The sequence below is a fragment of the Phalacrocorax aristotelis genome, chromosome Z (genome assembly GCF_949628215.1).
Source record: "Phalacrocorax aristotelis chromosome Z, bGulAri2.1, whole genome shotgun sequence".
In the NCBI taxonomy this organism is placed as follows: Eukaryota; Metazoa; Chordata; class Aves; order Suliformes; family Phalacrocoracidae; genus Phalacrocorax; species Phalacrocorax aristotelis.
The window spans coordinates 67,311,666-67,338,395 of NC_134311.1; the positions used below are offsets into that span (position 1 = coordinate 67,311,666).

At 42.1% G+C, this 26,730-nt stretch overlaps 1 protein-coding gene across 3 annotated transcripts; it reads left to right on the forward strand.

Annotated features, from left to right (window-relative positions):
* Positions 1-1,359: 1,359 nt before the first annotated feature.
* Positions 1,360-26,346, forward strand: DAB2 (DAB adaptor protein 2). Of its 3 annotated transcripts, none has more exons than XM_075079756.1 (13): positions 1,360-1,447; positions 12,290-12,409; positions 14,136-14,275; positions 14,916-15,014; positions 15,328-15,459; positions 17,441-17,524; positions 18,294-18,356; positions 20,206-20,826; positions 21,674-21,827; positions 22,392-22,919; positions 23,444-23,535; positions 24,273-24,340; positions 25,053-26,346. In XM_075079756.1, exons 2-12 carry the CDS (start codon positions 12,316-12,318, stop codon positions 24,333-24,335), a joined length of 2,070 nt encoding a protein of 689 aa, XP_074935857.1. In that variant the 5' UTR covers positions 1,360-1,447; positions 12,290-12,315; the 3' UTR covers positions 24,336-24,340; positions 25,053-26,346. The 3 variants fall into 3 exon arrangements, with proteins under 3 accessions (XP_074935857.1, XP_074935856.1, XP_074935858.1); XM_075079755.1 differs by having other exon boundaries at positions 1,371-1,462; XM_075079757.1 differs by having other exon boundaries at positions 1,371-1,462; positions 20,206-20,484.
* Positions 26,347-26,730: the final 384 nt, after the last annotated feature.

Consider the following 26,730-nt stretch of genomic DNA (forward strand, 5'->3'; position numbering starts at 1 on the left):
TGATAATCCGGCTTATGCCAGGACCAGGCTGGGCTGCTTTATAGAGGTTGCTTTGTTACTGCCCCATGTTTAAACTAGGCACAATGTCATCCTTCGTGTTAGGCAGTCTGTGTAATTCCCACAAATGATGGTGACCAAAGTAGTATTCTTTAAAATACATACTGCCCCAGGATCAAGAAGCTCCATTCCTGCTGGTAGGCGTCTAGCGCAAGGTGTTCAAAACAATGTACAGTGCAGCACAGTGCAAGCTGTACAAAACCAACATTGTTAAACATGAATACAACGCTATCCCAAGGAATTCAGATCTAATCCTGCAAATACTGACATGTGCATAGCCAGCAACCTGCTAATTGTAGCAAATGCCTCCTTCCTTACGTAGCTTGCGTTTCCTACCATGAACACTAGGTTAGTGTATAAAAATACATCTCTCGTCCTTTTTGGTTAAAATTGGCACTTCTGAAATGAAAGATACACTCAAGAGAGACGCAACTATCAGCTTTCAGTCATCTCAGGCACAGAACTCCTACCACTTTTGCTGTTCATAAAAAGAGTACCACACCGTATGGAAGAAAGTATCACATCATTCAGTAGCTTTGGATGTGGATGGTGACCAAACGTATCCACCAGTTTTGAACCCTGAATTCCCTGATGGTAAAACAATTTTGTATTAAATATTTCCCTCTTCCAAAACATTTAGAAATATCTGCCAAACGTATTAAAACGGCAGGAAAAGTGTAGTTCTTCTGTTTTTTTTCCTAAACTGGATATTGCTATAGAGGGCAATATCACTGTTCTGAACACAAATATTCTGCATTGTTATGAGAAAATAAATGTTAGGCTAAGTTTGCAGCCTTGAGAAACAAAACATAAGTTCTGCTACAAGGACAAAAATGTGATTTTTTATCAGAAGGTCTTTCACACAAGCTGGAAAACAGCTCTCCTGCCCTGGGAAACAAAACATGATAGCTGTTTGAATAAAGATGAGCGGGAAGTGTTAAGGTCAGGTCTGGATGCACCCCCGAAACAGAATTGCACTTACCTAATGTTTTGGTTCAGCTAGCCACAGATTTGCGGGTTCGGGGTTGGTGGGTGGTATTTTGGTTTTTGTGGTTTTGGGGGAAAGAAAAATGAGGGGACCCATTTTCTAGAAAAGCGTTACAGGCCCGTTTCCCCCGCCCCCCGCCCCCCGCAGCAGGGGCCAGAGCGGCGGATCGCAACGGGTTAAGCTTGTGAGCACGGACACGTTGAGGGGGAGTAGCCAAGACCAAGGAGCAAAAACATCATAGCACATTCCTGAGTAGTCCTCAGCTGCCAGCATCTGATTAAAACCATATCTCTCGCTGTGAGTGGCTAACTAATCTGAAGGCGAGAGCGCGACAGAATATTTAACCGCGCCGCCGGTCCCAGCCAGGTTACTGGCTGTGGTCATCGGATCATGAACGGAGAGGTTCGTACCCAACCCGTAAGTAGCTTTGCGAACGGGACTCCGCGCGGCTCTCGCAGAGCCAAAGGCGGGGAACGGGCTCGGCCGGGAGGTAGGTTTCTTTCTTTCTTTCTTTTCTCTTTCTTTAGTTTTTCTTTTTTCTTTTTCTTTCTTTCTTTTTCCTTCTCTTTCTTTTCTTCTTCATTTTGTTTTTCTTTTATCGTTTTTCCCCCCGAGGACTGTCGGTGCTTAACAAAGTGGGGCAGCGCGGAGCGGGCGCCGCGGCGGCGGCGGCCAGGCCGGGCTGAGCCGGGCTCTGCCGCTCGCACCATCTCCCCGCAGCCCCGGGCAGGCGGCGCCGGCCGGGCTGCGCTTCGCCGCTGAAAGCCGGCGAGGTGGCGGCGCTGGCCGGGCACCGGTCCCGCTGCGGGGCCGCCGCGGTCCCGCTGCGGGGCCGCCGCGGCCCCGCTCGGGGGTGCCCCGGCCCCGCTCGGGGGTGCCGGCCGCGCCGCGGGGCCGGCGCCGGGCGCTCGGGGCTGCCCGATCCCGGCTGCGGGGAAGCGCGTCCCGGCAGAGGCGGCTGGGAGCCTCCTGCCCCGGGCGCTGAGGCGGCCGGCGGCCTGAGCAGGCTTCGGCGCGACGCAAAATAAATGTGCGTTCTCATTTTTGTGTGTGGAGAGGAGGGAGTTAAGGGGGGAAAAAGTATAGAAACACTAAATTTCACATAAATAGCTGATACAAAAGAATGTCTCTAGTAGCAGAGAGGACCAAAGGGTTAAGATGCTGTGAAGCAGGGTTGGATTTTCGGTTTTGTTTTGGATGGAGCACCCTTGCTGGGCACCGCTGTTTGCTGGTGAATCTCATGATAATACTTGTGTCTGTGGTAAATGGGTGTAGTTAAAGATGTTCAGGATTAATCAGAATGGGTCTTCTACCTTTCAGAGAAACAGACTTCTCGGCTGGTAAGACTTAAAGTCTAATGATCATCACATGATGACACTTATGTCGGGATAGTGCCTGTGCTCTGAGCAGTAAGATAAATACTGCGGGACTTCTCTGTAGCACAGCTTCTATCCCTCATATAAGCTGAGACTGGTTACCTGAGTATATGCTAGGGAAGCATGCAAATCCACTGGTAAATTAGGGTTAACTTGATTTTATTGGCGGGGGGTGGGGGGGGATTTTTTAATCTTAATAAAGGTAGTTCACCCTAAAATACTACATTTTTGCCTCAAGTCTTCTGTAACTCCCATAAAAAAGGCTGCCCCAAACTGACCAAATCTGAGAGCATGTAAGCCTAGATTTTCCCATTGTATGCTTAGGGATGAGAACACCTGCATAGACAAGCAAAACAGAGATGCAGATTCAATTAGAGAAAAGTGATTACGAAGATAAGTCTTCACAGCCAGCTAGAATACATACCAGGCACTGGTAAATTGAAAATATGTCTTTGTGTCTGATAGTGACCTGTTAAGCAGTTATAATGCTAGCGGAGCTGCTTTATTAGGACTTCCAGGAGGTGGGTGAGGCAGTGGATGGCTAATTAGAGGGGTGAATCCAAATCCAAAGAAAACCTTTTCAGCTGAGAAGGGGATTGTCTGAGGACTCATCCATCATGTCTGTTCAAAGAATCACTGCAGTTGCCCGCAACACAGTGGTTCTTAAGGCAAAATCAGGTTTCCAAAATTGTCGGAATGGCCTGAGGATGTGGTCAAGCCTAAAGCAGAAATTTCTCTTAATAGTACTTCACTACAGTTTGCACTGGGAGGGGGAGAACTGAGTGGTAGAAATAGTAAAGAGGATGTGAGTGCTAAATGAATGTCAGGTGAACCATCAGAACAGAAGCTTAACTAGTAAACCTCATGATTTGGAATATAGGAAGGCTCAGGGTGAATGCCAGGTGCTCCAAGTCTTAAATGAAGAGATGGCTCTGCTGAGAGGAATCTAACAGGGTCTTGTGTGCTCGTCACTGTAGACAGGAGACTGGGAGAAAAATGAGCACTACTCTGATAGTCCTGTGAGTTATGGTACTTCTGTCTTGCGCTCTTACTTCAAACAGAGCTATTGGCTGAGCACCAGAGGTTGGAAAGATGGGCCAAATGCCAAAAATCTGGCATCAGTTTCCTTTTGTGAAGGTAGAGATGATTATCCATTCTAACATATGCATTCTGCTACACTTCTAAGTATCTCTGTATGTCTGTAGTACACAATCCACTTTCTCACTGAGAAGGGTGTTACGTGTCAAAGTGCCTTTGTAACCCTATTATCAGATGCTGCAGACCAGTAGCTGCTATGAATATACTTCTCGCTTAAGGCCTTTGTCACAAGCAGATACAGAAAGAAGTACTCTTAACAGGTGAATATATGCAAAGGGTGGCAAAAAGACCTCTTAGATTTTTTTCTCTATGGGAAAGCAAATAAAGGCACTTAGTGTCAAGGAAAGGGGAATCAAGGGCTGGTGTCTGGACAGGATATTTAGGCTAAAACCATAGCCTGATATATGAAATAAATGAAAAAGCATAATATGCTGTAGTTACTGAGCATTGTTCTCAAACCTACAAAATTTTCTCTGCTATTGATGCTCTTCTGTCCTGATGAACTTTACACTGCTAGGATGTTTGTGTGACCTGCTGTGTTAACCTAGTTCTTGAGAATGTTTGTGGACTTTATTCAGCAAGGCTAGCAATATGTGAGTACTACAGAAGCATGAATTTTCTTGGACAATGAAGCAATAAATTCCATATCCAGAGAAAGCTAGCTTGTTCTAGAAACAGTACTTGTGGTACAGATCCTGCTTGCTGGCTAAATTCTGTCAAAAGAAATGAAGAAGGGATAGCATGAAGATAACTTGTAATATGTAAGGATTTTGGAGACAATCCCAAATCTTGCATATAGACTAAGGGATTATTAGTAGAATCAAGAATCTACCTCAGGCTGGGGTGGGTGGGAGTGGTGGAAGCAGGGAGCGGGTGGTGTGTGTGGAATGCTAGGAGGTTTTAATGAGCTGCTGCTGTTAAACACAACCAAGCATAAGCTACTATTCCTCTCTCTCAGCACAGACTCCACAGAAATACAACTTGAGGTTGTGTTAGAAGGATCAAATAAAATAAGGTGTCCAAGTAGCATTAACTGACAAAAACAAGCTGACTTTAGAAACCTAGTTTTGAGGCTATATCTGGGTTCAAGGGTCCCAGGGTTATAAAGAAGCTGGATGAAGCATAGTGGAAGGCCTAGTCAATAAACAAGAGGTACCAGTTTCAACAAGATTAACTTGTTTATACAAGCTGGGCAGCTGAGTGCTGAACAAAGCATCTTCTTCCATCTAACTCTTGTCAGCCCTGGTTGATGGTTGCATAGACCATTCCGGTTTCCCTTTTCTAAAAGGATGTACTTTGCATGTGCTATGGAGTGCTTGAGGATGAAGTGTCTCAGCTGAAATGCCCTGAAGACCTTCACTCCCAACTATCTGTGGGATTTTATTTTTTTTTAAAAAGCTGCTTAGAAAGCTTCATAGCTGACGTATGTCATCTTAGATCCCAAAGCTCAGACATCACAGGGCCAGTTAAGGACAGACTATTGGCCTTAGCGCTAAATTTCGTGCTCGTCTGTCAGCTTATGCTGCATCCTTAACCAAAGAAGCTGAGAAGTGAAATACTTGATGAAGATTATCTCTTGAACAGAACAAGATGGCCTAAGAGACTGTATAACAGACCTTTACGTTGGCAGTCAGGAGGCTTCATGCTAATATTAACTAGGAACTAGCTTCTCCAGAAAAAGTGTATTCAACTCTTAATGCTGATGTGTCACACAACAGCAAGTCTCCTCCTATGACAACTCTCATCCACCTGCCCTATGGCTAAAATGTCTGTGGATGAGACTTCCTAGGAAGGGACAAGACAAGTGGGGAACACAAAGGAGGTAGTGTTAATATTGCAGCCTATGTTTCTACCTTACAGACATCATCTGTGCTCTCTCAGAACATGGTTATTTGTGCTTTAAGGGAGGGCACAAAGGTCACTATATGAGTAGAACTAGTTTTCTAACAGCTTGAATAGCAGATCTATCTGCAAACAGCTGCTAGCCTGACTGATGGAAGGTAAATTTGAGAGCAGGGTGGTAGGCTGACACTTGTCCTTCCATGCTTCTGATGGATGGGGTCATCCCCATAATATGATACCAAGACTATCATAAAGATGGAAAATTAGAGAGAACCTGGTCAGGGTTACTTTAGAGTCTGAATTTAGAAGCAATAATGTAAACTTCTTCTAATGTATATAAAAAGTGTGTAACTACAGTTAGCAAGAATGAAACTTGACTACCTGTTTAGTAGGACAGCTACTGAAAGAGCTGCAGTGGAGCTCTGAAAATCCTGGTTAACCTGGTTAACCCTTTTTTACCTCTGGGATAGGTCTTTCTGTACCAGCTTTTTAGATTTGTCTTGTTTAGTTATTCATTGCCTTTCTTGCTGCATATACAAGGGAGAGCTGGGGCCCTTGGTAATGACTAATCTTGAAGGCAAGAATAGCCCTTGTATTAAGCATACTGCTTAATAATACCTAACTGAGGACTGAAACTCTTGTTGAAGAACAAGCCCGCATAAGGTGCAAACAGAATTGTCCTTCTAATAGCGAATCACGAACATAACTTGCATCTGTTACATGAGACAGTATGGAGTGACTCTTGTGATGACTACTGCAACAGTTTATGTAACGAGAGGCACAGTAGCTGGGGGCTAGGTGGAGAATTCTTCAAATATGCTGAAAGGGGTGTTTAAGGACAGGTTTTTAGCTGCTCATGGGATCATCAGGCTGCATAAGCAAACTGCAGTACTTTACACTGTGGTCATGACTATATGGTTTCAGGTTGGGTGAAAGCAAGAATAATACAGCAAAATCTAGTTGCTCATTCAGATATATTTGTCAACAGGTAGAGAACACAAGTTCAGCATTGGCTGTGCAGAACATATGCAATCTCTCTCAGTACAATTTGCACATACCCAAACTGTAAAAAGGGATAACTGCCAGCACTGGACAGTTAACAGCATGCAGCTGAAATAACCTATGCTAACAGCTTCAGTATGTGTCAAGTTCCTGCTCTGAGGAAGGGGGTGAAATGCATGGTTATTGGCAAGAGTCCTTTGCTATACTAATCAGCAAAAAGATCAGAAACCGTCCTTCTAGGCAGGAGGGAGTTAGGAGTACAGTTGGAAATTGTTTAAGCTGTTGTGTAGTTCAAACTAGCTTGCATTTGAGTAAACACTAGCGGCCTTGACTAAAACCTGCTTTGCTTCCAGGTTGTTTAGTGTATTCATTTAGTAAACTCACGTCTCAACAAGCAGTATTGACAGAAGACTGAATGATATACACTGCAAGCATATGGCCTGAGATTACTCATCCTGTGAGTAGGCAGATAATGCTCTCCTGTGCAAATGCTAGAACAGACAACTGAACTCTGCCTCAGGAGCCACTGATCTGTGAGGCTTCAGCACTGGGACCTGGAGAGAGCGGTAGAGAGAAGTGGCCCCTTAACAAGCTGCAAAGCACACTTTTTTTTTTAAGACTGGTATGAAGAAGCTTCTTGTGGATAACATAAGTATATAATCTAACAATAAGCCTGTGTTACCAACTGAATAGCTCTCTATCAAGAAGGAGCATGCTGGGATACGTCAATCTTCTAAAAGAAGAATCAGAGTTCAGGTGCTGGTATTGCCAGTACTAAGAGTGAAGGGGGTGTTTAGACTAAGAAATGAACTAATAGACTGGAATGCTAAATGTTGAACAGAGGTTGGAAAGGCTGCTACCAGGGCTTGTTGCAATATGCTGCATTATTCCTGGAACAACTCAATTAGAGGTGGACTCGCTAGGTGTCTGAATACTACCTGCGGGCACTGGAATTCCTGGCTGAAGAATAAGTCTATCAAACAGGCTGGCAGTGCTGGTTCCCTTCAGCTTGAGATGAAGTCTTCAGGGAACCAGGTACCACTAGCTCATTGAAAGCATTTCACCTTCTTCCCGTAAAGAAAGCAGAGGGCAATAGTTTCTAATTTGTATCTTTCCAAGTTGTTAGTTAGATACATCTTGTTTAGCTGGTCATGACCTTTGAGCCCTCTGTTCTAATATTCCTGCAACAGCTTTATTCTCATGACAAGGGGATAAAAATCCAGAATAGAGCTACTGTGGTAGCTGGGTTGAGAAGTAACTGATTATCTCATCAGGAATTGTGCCCAAAAGCACAGTGTAATGGCAAAAGGTACTTGTCAAGTTGCACCACTTGAACTGAGCAACCTATTTAGCTCTAGCTGCAGACTTAGTGATGCTTACCTGGCTGTGATTCCAGTATGCAAAAAAACCACTTTTGGAAACTTAGTTTGAATTTCTGTTATTACTAAAAATGAAACAGCTCAGAAGAGACTGATGCACTGATATGATGAGAACAGATTGTTCTGTTCAACTGATTAAATAGTAGTTGGCAAATTGATTGAAATAGTAAGATGCCTGGGCATTTTCACAGGCATGATCCTGCACCAGCAATGGTACACGTCAACATCTGTAGCTGACATGACTAATTAGAGTACTAAGCCCTTTGCCTACTTAGCAATTGGTACTGGGGAAAGAGGAGGTACTCCCTGATGCGTCCATTACCATACTTCTATTCTACTAAGTAGATGAACATCACCATTCCCTGTTTCTCACTACTGGTTGTGTACAATCAGGGCAGCTGAACTACATGTTGTATATGGCGATATGTAAGTAAAGTTGTAGCTTATTCCAAAAGGATATTCCTGTTGGCAGAGGAAGTCCTTGGCATAAGGCTGCCTTAATACCTCAGCAAAGTATTGATCCATTCGCTAGGTGAAATAACAGAACATCAAACAGGGCTTAAATCAAGTTGTATGAAAAAATAAATCTCTAAAGTTATATCCCGTTAATCTGGAAATATTCTGGCCAACAGGCCCAAGTGCCTGTCTTAACTGAGGCCATGATACCAGGCAAATGATCTCTTAACCACAAATCATATTTCTAATTACCTCTGGCCTAAACAGGCTTTTCGAACTTAGGCTGAAAATGCTGGTCTTTCCTTGCTATCAAAGGATCACAAGAGAAACTGGGCCGGGGTGGGGAGGGGTGGAGGCATCACTAATCTAGGCCTTTCTGGTTGAGGGAATGACAGATAGCTTCACCTGTCAGGCAAGGTAGGTCATAATCCTTTTCAGTTGCCTCTCTTACAAGACTAACCACATGGGCTTAAGTTAGATTTATATAAAAGCCTGTATTCAGTCATATTTCTGGCAAGTGTTGTTGCCCTGGCATTCCAGACATGGCATGAACTGGAGAGGAATAGTTCCCAAGCCGTCTATGAACTCAATTCCAACAATTGTGTTCAAGCAGGTACTTGTTATGTATAAGTATGAACAATACATATCAGGTATAACCTACTTGTGGGTAAGGCTAGTATCTTTCATGTATATAAGTCACTGGCTATTCCAGTAGAGGAAACAAACTAATGATAGTGCTTCCATCAGAACGTGAAGCTGGAATTTTCCATCTAAATCATAGTAATTTTGTGATGTTGCAGAAGGCTTGTTTGATTTGAACTCTTAGACACTGTCAGATGTTAGAGTAATGGGTGTTCCAGTACTGAAACAAAACACTTATGACATTTTATTTGACTCCGGAGCACGAATGACCCTCTTTAGAAGGCAAAAGTCTGAATAGCACATTAATGTCTCTGACTTATTAATGCATGCCTAGTGCTTCTCACGTTTACTTGAGGTACTACTGTTGCAGCAGGAATGAGGCAGAAAATGTGATAGTCAGTTATGCACATCGGGATTTGTTAGATGCAAATATAAGTCAGTCGTGCAGAGGCTCACACAAATGCACTATTTTACTTCTAATGTGGGTAGAATGCTGCTAGTCAAGAAAGTCCATTATTAGTAAATGTACCAGGCTTTACAGCTTTGACTTTTGCTAGCCATTGTATGTATTGCTGTTTAGCCTTTAGCCTGCAAAACTGAAGTCTTGAATTCACTAAAGTGACGGCTTGTTTACCAGCCTTCTCAAAACAGCTCTTCTGTCAAGAGCTTGATGGCTAGAGATATTTCTAAGGATACGTTGTGCGGGTCCTGATACAACCTTCTAACCAGAACTTGACTAACTGTTAAAGGGGTTGGGGAGACAACCTGCTCTGGAAGCATGTTCAGCACTTGAACTATTGCTGTGCTTCCGGTTACTAGTTCATCTTAACAGCCTATATTGCACTTGGCAGTAAAAGCTTGCCTTGTCCTCTCCTGGCCTCTCATATTCTAATTTGAGGTTAATATTTACATGCAATAACTCTTTAAGCTGAAACATGTACTTGCAATATCAAGGGACAAAAAAGGAGCACAGGCTGTAAAAAGGACAAAGTATTAGACTGCTGAGCAGATTTTAGTTTATCTGCCTTGCCTTTGACTTTCAGTGTCCCTAACCTTCTCAGACAAGCCTTCATCAACACTGAGGCAATTACCTTTGTCTGCTGAGGAGGAAAAAGTCTGTCTGTTGGGTGAGGATTGTTGTCCAGTCTTAAAAAACCATGACAGACTACAGCCATAATGAAAATTCTCAATCCCCTCTGCACAGACAAAAATATAATCATTGGGGGTAGCTACCACATTGCCACCCCTTGCTCAAATAAGGGATAACTATGAAAGCATCTTTTCAGGGAAACTAAATATTGCTCAACAAAATTGTTTGGCATGTGTTTCAAGTCTTGGTAAGAAACAGGTATTTCAAGGATGAATTGTCACTACCAACAGCATTCCTTGTAGGGAGTTCAGAAGACACCAGAAGCATAGGATGTCCAAGGTCTCAGGAGTGACTTTCCCAGGGTAGGTGGGTAGAAATTAAGTATGATGCTTAAATGGAGAGTTGCCTAACTTGACACAGCTCATACTTCAAGGCCTGTGTGTTCAGGACTTGAAATCACCTTTCCCTAATGAGTGATTAGTGCTTGCTCTTCAGAGGATAGTCCCTATAGGAAAGGAGGAAGGTACTATTAGTGGTCTCTTAACATGCCTTTTCCAGAGTAAACCAAAAAGTGGGTAAGTCAAATGTGGTGCATATCTACTGATGCAGGCAAGAGTTTGGGGCACTTCTCCCAGGCTACCAACATCCATAAATCTGTAGTCCAAGACTTGAAATAGTGTGTTTAGCATAGTAGCTAAAATGGGCTATACAACTGCATAGCAAGTAATTAAGCTGTGGTAAAAGCAGTGGACTTATCTACATGGAGAAAATTCAAAAGGCATCACTTAACAGTATGACATAGTTGCTGTGGGAATGATCTTTGGTTTTTTTTATGCCAGTATAATTGACAGCATGACTGCCCTTGCATAAAAACACATGCATCTCTAACCCTGCCATACTGCTGGCTGGCTCTTTTCAGATTAAGTCAGAATTCAAGTGTAATAGAACAGTTCTATTCTCTTGTTGCCATACTCTTGCAGTCTGGGTAAAGGAATACTAAGGGACTAAGTACTATTAAAGGAAGCAAGAGCAAGAACTACAAACAGAAGATTAACTTCATTTTAGTCACTTCCATGTAAAGCACACCAGCACTTCCCATTAATATAAGCCAAACTTAAGTGTGTGCACAGCTTTAACTTGGGTCTAAAGCATAGAATACAAATTTAGTTGTGGCTGAGACCCTTGTACCCCAAGCAGACTAGTTAACTGCTAGCTCAAGCTACATAATGTTACTCCTTACCCCAGTGGAATTAAGGTAAAGCCTAAGGCATTTTTTGCTAGTCTTGTAGCTTAACTAAGATGTCAAGGAGTAGTTATTAAAATGTGAACATGTATTAAGGTGGTCTTTGTCTATTGTTTCATTCTTAGTTTTGCTAATTCTGTTGTTCCAGAGATACGATTCTCAAAGATATTGAGTTCTCCAAAGGTATGATAATAACTGTCATGTACTGTGAACTCTCAGCAGGTGATATGATATGGGTATAGAAGTTCTTCAGAATTCCATAATGAGGCCCTTTATTTTCTACGTGTTAATCAATGCCTCAGCTATATAGGAAGAAAACATGAGTGCAGAATTTTTTAAATGGATCTTCTACTTCAGAGGCAAAAGGGTCTCATGGCATACAGTTAATTTGCATTAGTCCATAGTTTCTGTTAACTTTCAGGTTTTTTGGTTTGTTTGGTTTTTAAAAAAAACAACCCTAAGGTTACTTGATTACTGTTAAGACAAGAGTGTGGATTTCTGGGTTTTGTTGCTGGATTGTTTTTTGTTCCTGGAACAGTCTTGTCTGAAGCCTAAGAAATTTATTTGCTTTTACCTATTGGGTGGTATAACCTCAGGCATCCACTACTTATAAAGATATGAATAAGATCCAATGGCTTCTTTTGCGTGTTCTGGTGTCACCTTCATGAGTGTTTGGAACAGATACTAGCAAATGTTTCTTGCATTCTCTCCTATCCTACTACAGAGATGCAGCTGGCAGGGCTGAAGGGAAATACAGCAAAATATCTGAGGTTCTATAAATAGCTTCAAAGAGTAAAAAGCTAAAGGTTTACAGATTAAAGCAGAGCGATGCAAGTAGGGCCTGTGGATGTAGGTCAGTGTGATCTACTGATTAGGTGTTACTGAGGTGAAGGTTCATCACCTACTGGCCATAACTTCATGCTTTCTGTAGGCTGAGATAAACAGACAGTGAGTCAGACTTTCTATATGATCACTACTAAAACTTTGAGGAACTAGTAGGCTTCAGTGTTCAGCAGAACAAAACTGGCCTAACAGGTCTGATAAGAATATTTCTTCTTCAAGGTAAAATATTATGTCTGTTTACTGATTGTTATTTGGATTTTTTTAAAACTACAGCAAGCATAGCTGACAACCATCTCATCATGTCTACTGAAACTGAAACTACAACTATCAACAGCCAGTCTGAGCAACAGACTCCATCAAAAGCTCAAACTTCAAAGAAAGAAAAAAAGAAAGGTAAGAAATGCTTACCTCTTGAACACCTCCTCTGGTCAGTGCCCATAACATTTTGTGCTTGCCTAAAACTATGATCCCTGCTCTCACAGCATAGTTAAAAACTCCAAGGTTTCAATCTGACTGGAAGAGTGAGTAAATAAGCTAGCAAAATAAATCTAACCCAAAGGCAGGCTTTTAGCTTGAAAGGTTTTTTCTAGCTTTAAGTTCTAAACCTCTCTGTTCCACTTGTTAAATTACTCATTTGCTGAGCCTGACAAGTCGCCAAAAGCCAGAAAAGTGAGGCAGAGGAGGTGACCAGACCCAGGACTATCCAGGTAGCTGTCAGTCTGAACGTGAACTCACTTCCTCCCCTACCACCAGAGAGGGAGTGATGTGCTGGACGCAGATATGTATTCTAGTCTAGAGAAGCTAGAAATCTCATTTCATGAGAATTATTATAGATCACATAGACTTTTTGATAGATTAAGTCATGTAAATATAATTACCCCATACAGAACTACATGGCTAGGTATACACTCAGAGTATATTAAGTACACAGAGAAGAAAACCAAGCAGTTCTGAGAAGTAGCAGGAACAGCAGAAATAGCAAATATAGCTAAAATCACAAGTGATTACAGGGGTGGGGGTACCAGGACTTGTAGAAATGGTGTTCCTGATAGGAAGTTCTAGCACAGGAACTAGAATATTCTTGCACACCAAGAAGAGATCTGACTACACCAGAACTAGGGGCTAATATCTGAAAGGCTTAGTGAACATTCTGTATGGCCATGGGAAGTACCATTTCTGCTTGGTGTTTTTGCTTAGCACTTATATCTACTTGGCTGTTGCCTATAAATGTTTCGGTCTTTTATGTGGCAAACAATTTTTCTGAAATCCCCAAATATTAAGCACAGGGCTCCAATCTTTGAACTGTGGCCAGATTCTGCAAGAGCGCTGTGACGTTAAAGGAGTAACTGCCTTGCAGTGCACACATTACTGGAAGGACTAGATGTTGTTAGTCAGCTATACTCAAGGAACAGTTTTAATATATGTTCGTATGGTGTTGTGGTTTAACCCTAGCTGGCAACTAAGCACCACACAGCTGCTTGCTCAATTTGCCCCAGTGGGATGGGGGAGAGAATTGGAAGAGTAAAAGTGAGGAAACTCATGGGTTGACATAAAGACAGTTCAATAGGTAAAGCAAAAGCTGTGCACACAAGCAAAGCAAAATAAGGAATACATTCACTGCTTCCCATGGGCAGGCAGGCGTTCAGCCATCTCCAGGAGAGCAGGGCTCCATCACGCGTAACGTTTACTTGGGAAGACAAAATGCCATCACTCTGACCATCCCTCCCTTCCCTCTTCCCCCAGTTTTATATGCTGAGCATGACATGACATGGAATGTCCCGTTGGTCAGTTGGGGTCAGCTGTCCCGGCTGTGTCCCCTCCCAGCTCCTTGTGCACCCCCAGCTGCTCACTGGTGGGGTGGGGTGAGAGGCAGAAAAGGCCTTGACTCTGTGTAAGCACTGCTCTGCAATGGCTAAAACATCCCTGTATCATCAACACTGTCTTCAGCACAAATCTAAAACATTGCCCCATGAAAATAATTACCTTTGTCCCAGCCTACGAAGAAAATAGCTCCACCCCAGCCAAAACCAGCACATATGTTATATTTTAAAAAATATCTCAAAGCCACAACACAGGCATTTCTCTTACAAAAAAGCCCTAATATTTTCTCTATCTCCAGGGCCAGAAAAAACAGATGAATCTCTCTTGGCTAGATTCAAAGGTGATGGTGTAAGATACAAAGCTAAACTGATTGGCATTGATGATGTTCCAGAGGCAAGAGGAGACAAAATGAGTCAGGATTCAATGATGAAGCTGAAGGTAAGGGCTTGAGCTGGCATGTAAGGAACAACTTCTGGGTAGCCTTCAGAAAGCAGATCAAATGGTCACTTTGGCACAACTTCAAATATGGCTCAATGGTAACATAGTAAAAACAGCACCATCCTAGATGGATATTACTTCTAAAGCTGGAGCCCCTTGCCCAAAGCAGTGTTTCGCTAATAGCTTGGGAACACTACTTTGGATCTCTTGTAGGCATCCAGTATGGATGCTAATAGTATGAACTTGATCACAAAGAGTAAGCTTGGGTTTTGGATGGGGAGGAGTGACTGTGCAATTTAACACTGAACTCAAAGCATAAGTTGGCATCCTGTGGCACACTCACACAGCTTCAGTCAGGCCAGGAAAGCTGGTAAAGACCCTGCTACTGCAGCGGTTTTGTGAACTAAGAAGTTCTAAAGCTCCAAAATATTTACAGAGGAAACACAATCTAGTTCTGAGGCATCACTTCACACTTATTCAGGCATATGTGGCAAGATGGATGCTGCTCTAAATGTACGGTTGCACAGGAATAAACAGATGAGCTCTAGTACAGTCACAGCCATGGGCTCATGAAGAATGTAAGGAAACAAGTTAAAGTTCAGTCTAACACAAGTATTATCAATACTTTCAACCTCTTCAGGGAATGGCAGTGGCAGCCCGTTCCCAGGGTCAACACAAACAGAAGATCTGGGTGAACATCTCCCTCTCTGGTATCAAGATAATAGATGAGAAAACCGGGGTAAGATACAACATACTCTCTTAATGTGATTCTTAAATCAAATGAGGCACTTGGAAGTTAGACCAATCTGAACTAGATTCCTTAATGTTATTGTGCTCCTCTTCCACATATAAAAATTGGCTTGTGAAATGGGTTGTAATGCTGAAGCCTCCTGCCAGAGAGATAGCCATATCCTATTGCAGTTAGTCAAAGGCTGATAAATCTGAGTCTCAAACTGAAGCTTTCTACCAGTCTCAGACATTCTAACTACAGAGAATAGCAGCTATTATAACTCCAGCACTTTAAACCAATAGTTATTTTTTCCCAATTCTAGGTCATAGAGCATGAGCATCCAGTAAACAAGATCTCTTTTATTGCCCGGGATGTAACAGACAATCGTGCCTTTGGCTATATTTGTGGAGGAGAAGGCCAGCACCAATTTTTTGCCATAAAAACAGCACAACAGGTATGGATCAGACACCCTTTGCCATTTGCTATGAGAAATGCTATTATGTAAAAACTTAACTTGCGGTAAAGGTCTAATGTTTTGCTGGTAGTCCTTATGAAGTATAGGGGAAATCACACAGATGGATACGCTGTTCTCCTGGAGCAGGGCAGTAGGAATTGACTGTACCACCAGTGGCTTTTATCTTGTTCAGCTTCTGTGTAGTTCAGAGTAAAAAGACTCAAGAAGCCTTGCTTACTGTGACTACCCCTGCTTAACCTCTCCACGCACCATGGAAGTCATTAGTGAGATGAATGAAGCCATTATCATGGACTTCCCTGTACTGTGGCCTGTTACTGTCAGTGAGAATACTAATTCTTGAGTCAAATAGCCAGAGCCTCACTTGTAATTAACAGGAATGTTGTTAGACCTCCACTAGTGTAATTCTGATGATGCGTGTCTTGTGAAGCAGTGAAAACAGACCTACTCAATTGCAATAGTGTTTCTGGGGCCAGTGAATGGCAGGTCCAGCCCTGCTAGAGTTACTTCTGGGAGGAATTCTGGTCATTCTGTGATATTCTTTCCCTTGCAGAAATCTTGTATGCAGGGTTTTTCTCTCTGAAAAGAATCTGTGTATAAGCAGTATTGTAAACAAGCTACTTGGAATTACTGCTGAGTATTATGCAGCTTACTAAAGGATCTGAACTTAAGTTAGATATTTATCATTTATTAGCTTGTCTTTATAACAGTCACTATAACAACTTGAGGAGCCCTGCCTGCCCTCCTGAAGAACCTGTTGGCAGCTTCAGACCTGCTACAGGTGGGACTGAGGGGCTCCTTGTTGGAGCATGTTGCTACTTTACTAATACCTGTAACACCCTCTACTAAGCCTGTTTTAATAGTTCATTGGAATCCTGTGTTGTATGGACTTCACTAGAATTGTAGATTAAGTACAAACTCCTTCTGTGTGCGCTCTGGAGTGGAGTCTGTTCTCCCAGGGCTTTTTGCCATGGGGTGCTGCTTGCCAACCTATAAGCTTAGCCAAGATGTAGGCAGATCTTGACTTGCTGCTAGTTGTTTCTAACACAAACTTGTCTAGCTGAGAAGTAAGGACTTCTAGTGCTCTAGACTGCTGCAGCTGTGCTGTTTGTCAAAGTTGATAACTCTTGAAATAGCTGTCCCTGCAGCTGCATGTCTAAAACCCTGGATTAAGACAGTATGATGCTTAGACATAAACAGCAGGACCCGTTCAACACATTCTCTGCTTGAGCCAAAGGTAGTGGTGAAACAAGGGGACTTGTTCTACTCTAGACACTGACACAGCTGCTATATGCCTCAAGCAAAAGTTCCAGATCAGTATAGCTGAACTTGCCATCATCTCAGCAACCACTCAAAACGTTCTCATTAATGGGTGTGCAGGGAATGCAGTGCCTTTCTAATTCACACTAAATCTTCATCCTTGTAAGATACCACTTGAAGCTGGTGTCTGCTCTACACATTTGAGGTCACGATAGTCTTACCTTATGCTTGCCTCACTTATTTAGTATTTGCATCCTGTTTAAAATAAATTTAGTATTAGCTATAGAAGCTTTCTCCAGGTTCAGTGTTGGAGTTGGTAAAAAACAGACAGATGCAAAATGGTTTCCTCTCAAGAGACTAGAGAGAGCTTGGATAAACTTTTGAGGAAATATGATTAGGACTTGCCATGCACTTACAAAATCTTGCACTACAAGCATTTACGAAAAACATAGCAGGCTTAGCACAAATACGACCACTTTCCTGTGGAGTTAACAATAGTTCTAAGCTGGTTGTACCCCATGACTCTTGGATTCTGTGTGAGCTTTCTTGTGTGGAGAATAGATAGTCCTTTAAAATCATGTTTTTCCTGTTATCTTAACCTTACTGTTGCACCATTTAGTAAATTTTGGCTTGCTGCTCCCTGGACTTCTACTGAAACAAGCTGTGAAGTAGTACACGGCCTAAAACCTACAATCTTTTTCAGGCTGAGCCTCTAGTTGTTGATCTTAAGGACCTCTTCCAACTAATATATAATATGAAGAAGAAGGAAGAAGATGACAAGAAAAAGGTGAGTAAAATTATAGAAACTGCATTAGTCTGCATAGAAATAAAGTTTGCTTCAGCATTGGCTTGCCTACTAAGTCCTGTAAGGTTTGACACTGAAGTCTGTCTAAATCCAGGATCACTTGAAGGTATTGGTTGGTAGTTGTACCAACAGTCTGATCACCTCCTAGATATGGTACGCTTACCAAAGTGAGAGGCTTTGGATATTCTACATGATGTCTAGGTACTAAAAGCTGCCTTTATTCTTTAGAGTGAAGAAGAAAGGACTGAGGTAAGTCACTCCAACTTAGCCTCATTTGATTAGGTGTGTTGCTGCAACACAACTAGCTTTGACATTTTTACACTGCCAGCATTATGGAGGCAATGTCAGATGCGCAATTACATTCAAATGGGAGTAAAAGGGGGCCTACAGAACTAATACTTGGTAGTCATCTCCCTCATACTTCCTCTTTCCATCACTTGCTCTTTGAAGCCTGCAAGTCCCTTGCTTAAGGCAAGTTTTAATATTCCAATTATTGCTGACACTGTTATCCATCCATTATGGAATGGTAGTGAAGCACCTGCTGCTGATCAGGCTGACAAAACGAAACTAGTATCTTACATTTTAGAACTTTATGCTGATGCCATTAAGGAGTTCATAACTGACCATCTCCACATTGTGTGGGAAACACAATATTTATAAATGTGTTTACAGTAGAATTGTGTAATTCTTGATTCTTGCTCTTGAAAGACCTCTAACAGAGACCAATTCTTTCAATATTTCTGGCTTCAAGGGAGATGACCAGATGGACTTGTTTGGGGATATGTCAACACCGCCTTATATGACCGTTCCCACAGTAAGTAGAATCTGGCTTAGCTGTCTTGGTTCTTGCTTTGAGAGCAAACTTAGTCCTGGTATTAAGGTCTGTTTTAACTTTGTTAGTTCTGTTTTCACTGAGACATCTGTCTAGCCATTATCAGTGTACTAGTGTCTTAGGGCTATAATAGTATCTACTTACTAGCTAGAGTATCTAATGTCATTCTTATCCAGCGGAGTTCACTTGACACTGCATGACAGAGAGAATCCTGTATTGTTAGTCATAGAATGGGTTTGGGTTGGGAGGGACCTTTAGAGATCACCTAGGCTAACCCCCCTGCCATGGGCAGGGACACCTTCCACTAGACCAGGTTGCTCAAAGCCCCATCAAACCTGGCCTTTGAACACTTCCAGGGATGGGGCATCCACAACTTCTCTGGGCAGCCTGTTCCAGTGTTTCACCACCATCATAGTAAAGAATTTCTTCCTATTATCTAATCTAAATCTACCCTCTTTCGATTTAAAAACAATACCCCTTGTCCTATCATTACAGTCCCATAGAGTCCTTCCCCATCTTCCCTGTAGGCCCCCTTCAAGTACTGAAGGCTGCTATAAGGTCTTCCCAGAGCCTTTTCTTCTCTTTATGCTAAACTCTCTTAGCTGTCCTCACAGGGGAGGTGCTCCAACCCCCTGATTATCTTTGTGCCTTCCTCTGGACCACCTCAAGCAGGTCCATGTCTGTCTTATGCTGGAGACCCCACAGCTGAATGCAGTACTCCAGGTACACTCTTATGAGAGCAGAGTAGAGGGGGAGAATTGCCTCCCTTGACTTCTGGCCACGTTTCTTTTGATGCAGCTCAAGATGTAATTGGCTTTCTGGGTTGTGAGCACATATTACTGGCTCATTCAGTTTTCTGTCCACCAATACTCCCAGGTGTTTGTCCACAGGGCTGCTCTCAATCCACTCATTACCCAGCTAGTATCCATGTTTGGGATTACCCTGATCCAGGTGCAGGACCTTGCACTTGGCCTTGTTGAACTTCATGAGGTTTGCATGGGCCCACCCCTATAGTCAGATGTCTTAGAAGTATGTACTGGCAGTACATGCCTCCGCTGCTATGAGAGCTATTACAGAAACTCTGCTAAAGACCTTTAAAGCTGAAGCTCATTTTATGGACAAATGAATCCTTAAGTAAGTCCCTCAGTGTGGACTCCTTACCATTCTAGATGAGTAGCCCTAGCTCAAGATGTGACCTAATTCCACAAAACTATGCATAAACCTTGTCATAGCTTGATATGACCCCCAAAATCCTACCAGTTTGTTCTGGCACTGTAAGCTACTGTGAGCCATGGTGCAATTGGTGCTGTCAGTCCGACTAGTGACCAAGTCTTACCCTTCTACAGCCTGTCTGGTGGAGAGATGGCACACTAACATCCTCCACTGGCAAATAGCTCTCTAATCTTACTCCAAAGATGAGACTGAAATTTTGAAGTCACACTAAGGCAGTCTGATTTCACAATTTTTCAGAACAAAATACTAGAACTCAAATGAGTTCTTGACTCAAGTGAAAGTCTGGGTGTAATTAGTGTTTGACTCTACAGTCTCTAGGCTGTAGAACAAGCATCTGGTGTTTAACTAAGGGATTTTAAAACAGGTGCTTTTAACATTGAGTTTCTGAAACTAAGTAGCTGTGCTTTGACCACACCAGTAGCTTGCCTTAATGACTTAAGATGAAGCTTTAGTATTCAATGTCACAATAAATTTGTGCTTATTAGTATAATATACTGGATACTAGGATCTCTCCTTTTGCAGCTGTTTTCCTTGAGCTTGTGTACTATGCAGCATGTCTTACATAAAACTAACTTTATTTTTCTTTCTGAACAAATAGGAAGCTAAAGACATTCTGTTAGTGGATCTAAATTCTGAAATTGAGACCAGAGAGACTTTTACAAGAGAGGATTTCTTCTTGAATGGCATCAGTTGTCTGCCACAGCCAACCTTCTTGCCTGAGAGTTCTTTCAGTACCAGTCTCAGCTTCTTTCCCACACCTAATCCAGACCCTTTCAGTGATGATCCTTTCGCACAGCCAGACCAATCTGCACTGCCTTCATTTGAATCTCTAAAATCTACTGATCAGAAGATGGAAAGTCTGGGTACCTTGACACTGGTGGGTAATGGTACTTCAAATAGTGATATTGACTACTTTGGTAAACAGTTTGACAAGATTTCTAATAGAACTGGCAAACAAAAAGCACTAGCAAGCCAGTGGCTACCTGAGAGTAAGTCACCTGAAGCAAGAACTCCAAATGGGGTACCAGAGGGAGAACAGAATGGCTTTCTTAAAGCCCCATCAAACCTGTTTGTGAAAGGTCCTTCCAAAGGAGTATCTCTGCAGAATGGAGTAAAGCTGGATTCTGAAAGCAATATCCAGCTCATGTCACATGAGTCTATAACAATTAGCCCACCACCACAAAGTACCAAGCCAGGAAGAGGAAGGAGGTCTGTCAAGGTGAACAACATTCAAATAATTAATGGCGATATGCATGCTCTTACTTAGAGAAGCTAGGTGAAGGAAGCTTTTCTTTCTTCATATTGTGTAGCTAGCTAAACAGCTTCACAACATCTTTTCTACCTGTCATGCTTACTCTAACCTTCTGCAGCTGTGGTATGTTAGAATCTAACATTCATGAATGCTTCATAGTAGCTATGGTCACTAAATTATATACTCTCTTCCTTAATGCTGCCACACTTCTGTAAAGGTCTGGTAAGTTTGCTGCTATAATACTGATACTTAATACAGTGCCAGAACCTGATATGACAGCTGTATGTCCATCAGCCTGTGGTTTTATAACAATGGGGTACTAGTACTAGCTTACAGAAACCTATGTAGTTTCTCAGTATCTGCCTACTGAGGGCAATCTCAATGACACTCCTGACTAGACACAGGGTGGTTCTGGGTCAGCTGCATTTGTCTTGCACTCAAATGATGCAAAACTCTCTTGCTGACCTTGCCACAACTGCAGGGGTCACTGCAGACTGAGCAGGAATGCTTAGAGGGGTGAGGGGCAGAGTGAAGCTTATTACCATAGCAAATAATTCTGTCACTTTAAGACTTATTCTTCTGCTGTTGACTTGCGACTACTATACATTATACCTACTTAATGCCGTGCATCTCAGAAAGCATGAACAAAATGGTGAAGTTTGAATCTCTTATACTTTTTCTCTAAAGGACATATCAAAGCTCCCTGCTCTGCTCTAGCTGAAATAAAAGCTTGTAGCTCCGGACTAGGAAGTCTTGATCATGCTTGCATGTGTTCTGCCATCCCATCTCACAATGCTTTTTTCTTTCTTTCTAGATGGCATCAAAAGACTTCTTGAGCTCAGACATCTTTGACCCAGTTACAGACATCCTTAACCTGACCTCAACGGCACAAACAGAACCTGTGTCAACTTGTCCACTGGACATCTTCCAAACAAGTGCTACCACACCATCTTCATTGGCTGGTCTAGGTTAGTTCACAAAATGAAGGTCTTGCTCCAGTCTAAGATATCTGTTAACACCAAAATTGTGTTCTAGTCTTCCTTTACCTCATGTGTAGTGCCATGCCTCTTAATCCATGTGCTGTCTGCCCTGAACTATTAAATTTTGTGAATAGAGGCCTAAATTCTGCATTTTTAACTGGAACAGGGTTTTTTTGCTTAAACTTTCACAGCAGATTGCTGTTTCAGGTACATAGGCTCAAGTGAGCCAAGTACAACTTGGGATGTTAGAGTTAACACTGCTGCAGATCCCTAATTATAATTTACACAGAAGTAACTATGTGGCAGCAGTTCTGTTATATCAACCTCAATTCTGTTCTTCCAGGACTGAAATGGAGCAAAGTAAAAAAAAAAAAAAATTTTAAACCCCTTATCCCCTCCCCCCAAATGACTTGATTTTTAAGTGTAAATGAACAGATTTTTTGCAAACAGCACATAAAAAAATGTTTTGCTGATACCTTCAGCAGAACTGATACACTCCTGCTTGAGATCTTCAGATCACTGACATGCTGTGTAACAACAATCTTCCCACAGGTGGCTTGCCAATAAGTTCATCACCATGGAGTGCACAGACACCTGCCTTCCCTCAGGGTACATCAGTCTTTCCTGGGTCTATGATGCCTGCTCAGCCTACAGGATTTACTCAACCACTTGGCTTTGGCACTCCAGCAGTACCAAGCTGGAACCAGCCTGCACCTTTTGGTACAGCAGCCCCTCAGTCCTCTGGTATCTGGGCACAGGCACCACAAATTCCATCTAGTCCATGGGCGCAGCCATCCAGTGCTGCAAACCCATTCCAGATTAGTGTGTTCTCATCTTCAACACTACCTGCTCAGATGCCATCTGTACTGTCCTCCATGTCAACAACAACTAACCCACCTCAGCCACCACCTAGAACTGCACCTCAGAAGGAGCTGTCTAGGAAAGAGAATGATGCTTTTCTTGATCTGGATCCACTTGGTGATAAAGAGATGAAGGATATTAAGGAAATGTTCAAAGACTTCCATCTGACAAAGCCACCTGCAGTACCAGCAAGGAGAGGGGAGCAGCAAACCCTTTCAGGTGCTTCTGGAGTTTTCAGCAATTACTTAATAGTAAAGTAGGTATTCCTCAAGATAGTACAGACCATGATGACATGGAAGCTAGCAAGCTGTCTGCCAAAATGACTGGTGAAATCCTGTTTCTTCTGCTTGGATAGATGCTAGGGGACTGGGGTGGCTGATCACTAGTCTTTTCTGATAGTAACCATTAAATTAAATTTTTAGTTCTGAAGGAAGGTTGAAGGACTGTCTCCCGTAATAACATTACAGAATTGATCAATGTCAGTGGCTGAACACTGACATCTAGTGCCTAAACTACTTGACTAGAATGAGAGAAACTAGGCCTGTACAATGTTAGAATTTCCACCTAGCTTAAGTGTAGCAAGGGACAAGCAGGAGATAAAACTGTGAGGTCCCTCAAAACAACTTCCATGTGGGGTTTTTTTGTGTATCTAATTAGATGAACTTTAGTGCTGCTATACAGGCAGAGCTGAGTACTTTGTTAAACCTGTTAAGTGATTATAGCAGTATGTCTATTTTCTTTAGAACCACCAAAGCCTGTTCCCCAACAAAGTGTACTGCCTGCTGATGACCTGTTTGAAAGTCAAGCTATAACAGATATTTTCAGTGCACCATATGTAAGTAATATTAAAAAACAATCTTGCTTTAGAGCCAGCAGAATGAAACTTCTTGAATGTCTGAGGGTAGTATTTAATCTAACAGAGGGCATTTGTTGCAAGAAGGCTAACAAAGTAAGAGTCCATTTGGCTTGGGTCCATAACCAGTTCCCCAGGCTGCAAGCCCCAGCAAGAAGTTCTTCAGTAGTGGGAGCTCCTACAAAAGTCTGAAATAATGTAGCTGCAGAAGTCTTCCACTTCAGTTATACTTCAGTTATACTCTCTATGGGGTAGACTGAGCAGTGTGGGCTGAGCAGCTCTCCTGCTGAACAAATGGAAGGCTCCCGTGTTCAGTATGCCCTGGGGGCAGAAGTGGCTTAACAAAATCACTCCATTTGGGACACAACACTTGAAGCCCTTGGTGGAAACTCTGGAGCAATTCCAGAATGCTGACTTAAGACATCTAGCATTTGGCTAAAGGAGATCTCATCATGACTACATTGGCTTAGCTCCAAATGAGTGCTCAGTAAGCACACATGAGTGTTCCAAAAGATACCTGCCTCAGACTAGGAAAACTGCTAACATGGCTTTAGAGTCCTTTCCTCTTGTTGAAGCAGTAGTTACTGTGTATTTTGCAGGATCTCTGCAGTATTCTTTCCAGAAGGTGTTTGGAAGAGGGGCTAGCTGAAACTGCCATGCAGAGTAAACCTTGTGAAACCTGGAAATCCACTAACAACCTATGATCTCTCTTTCCTTAGATGGAATCTCAGAAACCACCTTCTGGTCCTTTTGGTGATCCTTTTGGCAACCCATTTGCATAGATCAGGTGAGTCTTCCACTCATAAGACAACCTACTTATTTCTCTGAAATTGATTCAAAATACCTTTGTTAAAGAGCTGGCTAAAAACTAAACTAGCTTAACTAAAATGCTCCTCTGAAGTATGGCAAACAGTCCCTAGAACACTCCTGCTAGAGTACCCCTACTCAGACTTGTATTGCATTCCAGTGAAGCTCAGTCAGCTTCACTTTCTTAGAAATAAAGATTTTATTCTTCCATGGTCTCAAGGTGACAATAGATATAGATATAGATTTCCTTTCCTTGAGGAAAATTAGTGAGCAAATATGTGGTGGAAATCTTGGAAGGGCTGACTAAATTCCTTCAGATATCTCTTTAGGACAGTGTTAGCACACAGTGCCCCATATATCTTTCTGAAGTTTAATCCCCTAAATAATTGTGGGTTTGTACTCTGGGTGAACTGAAGTAAAAACAGAATAAGGGCTGTTATGAGAACTTTTGCCAATAGAAATTAATGTAACTGAAACTTTTGTTTCAGACTAGAGAACACGAACTGTCGAACTAGCAAATCTATTCCTCTGTCACATCTCTAAGTCTTCCCCTGATATACTGTCTGGCCTATAACGGAAGACAAATGTTGCTATTTATTACTTTAATTTTGTTCTCAACAGTATAAGCTAGTTTAAACAATAAAAGTATAACTTACAGCAATTCTAACCCTAAGTGCTTTTCATCATACTAGGCAAGACCAGGAACGGACAAATGGAATAACTGGACCTCTTCTCAACAGGAGTTTTCTACTTGTTTCACTCTGCTGTCTCCCACAATTGCTGCCATTCCATGTCCAGCTGGATTGAAACACAAACCCTCAAGGAACACGCTGTGAAGATGATAATTCAGGGCAAAGCAAATGAAAAGTTGGACTGATGCTGGAGACCCCAATTCACATTGGTGGATGTTAACTTTACATTAGTTTTTTTGCCATCTTCCATAGAACAGCTTAGATACACTAAGTCATGTGTCTTGTGAACATCGTCACCATAATTCCTCTTTGTAGAGCACTTACTGTCCTAAAATACAGGAACTGAATGTACCTGGGGAAGAAGTGTTGCCTTCACATAAGGAAATTGAATTGGTAGCTGAAACTCCACAGCTTAAACAACTAGGTCAGTTGCTTGTTATGAAAACAGCAGCCAGTTGTAAAGTTAAGTGGACACTACTCAGTTCTAATTGGTGACTAGACGTATGACTTGGTCTCTGAGCCACAGAGATATAGGGGGAAAAAGTCCAATAGTTCCCTGTTTAACTAATGGTAATAGTATCATTCTGCCATAAATGTGTAACAAAGACATTAATTGTAGTGTCTGTAACAGAACTGCTGGGGTCCTGAGCACCAGAGGTCTCCACTGTAGGGTCAGATAAGCTGAAACAAATCTTGCAGAATACTGAGATACGAACTGTTGTTTTGGTGCTAATATGACTTTTTTTCAGGGAGGGAAAGCTACTAGGATTACTTTTATTAAAGTGGCTTGGCAGACAAGTGGAACAAGCAGATAAGCTTCTTGTGTATATCTCAGTGAACGTCCCTGTTTTTGAGTTGTCACATGGTGTAGTGTGGCATATTTCCAATATAGAAAGCAAAAAGACAATCATGGCTTCACTCCATGCCTAGACTCCTTGTGAGCAGGTGCACCACCTCTGTGTCATTAATGTGGGGTAGTTCTCAATTTCTTGAAAACTGTGCCTTTTCTAAAGAACCTCTTTACTGACAGGTCTCTAAATCAGTTGGTTTTAACTGACTGTAACTGTTACATTCTTGGCCAGTGGTGATGGTTGATGCATCAGAGGTTTTCCTGTTAATGCTAAGTATAAACTTGAAATAGCATTGTTAATTCAAATGCCACAGTAGCTGCTGAACTGGAGAGCTAAGAAAGTCAACTTGAATACAGCATTAATACCCAATTCAACCAGTCATGCAATTAGTCTTGTATTTAAATGTCTTTTGCACTTTGTAATGCAAAAAAAAAAAAACAAACTACGAATTTAAGTATTTGTCCCAAACTGGAAATGTAGAAATTTGGATGTTTCACTGTGGTATAAAAATGTTATATCCCAAGTAATGTTACCTAATGGCAATAAAAAGAAGTAACTCTTCACAGCAAATGCACATCTGTGTGGCTGTTCATTCTGTTCTCCATAACTCAATCTTGTGGTCTAGCAGACACTAGGAGTTCAGAGCCTACTAAGAAATGTTTCTTACAGGTTCTTACAATAGCAGTCTGATAGCAAGGTCTTAAGTCTTTCTGTGGCTTATTGCATAAGGCCTGTTCAACAAATGCTGTCCCACAGTAAAAAATAAAATCACCTGCTGACTTGTTGCTAGAAGCTCATCCCATTAGTAGTAGCAAACTCAGGCTGAG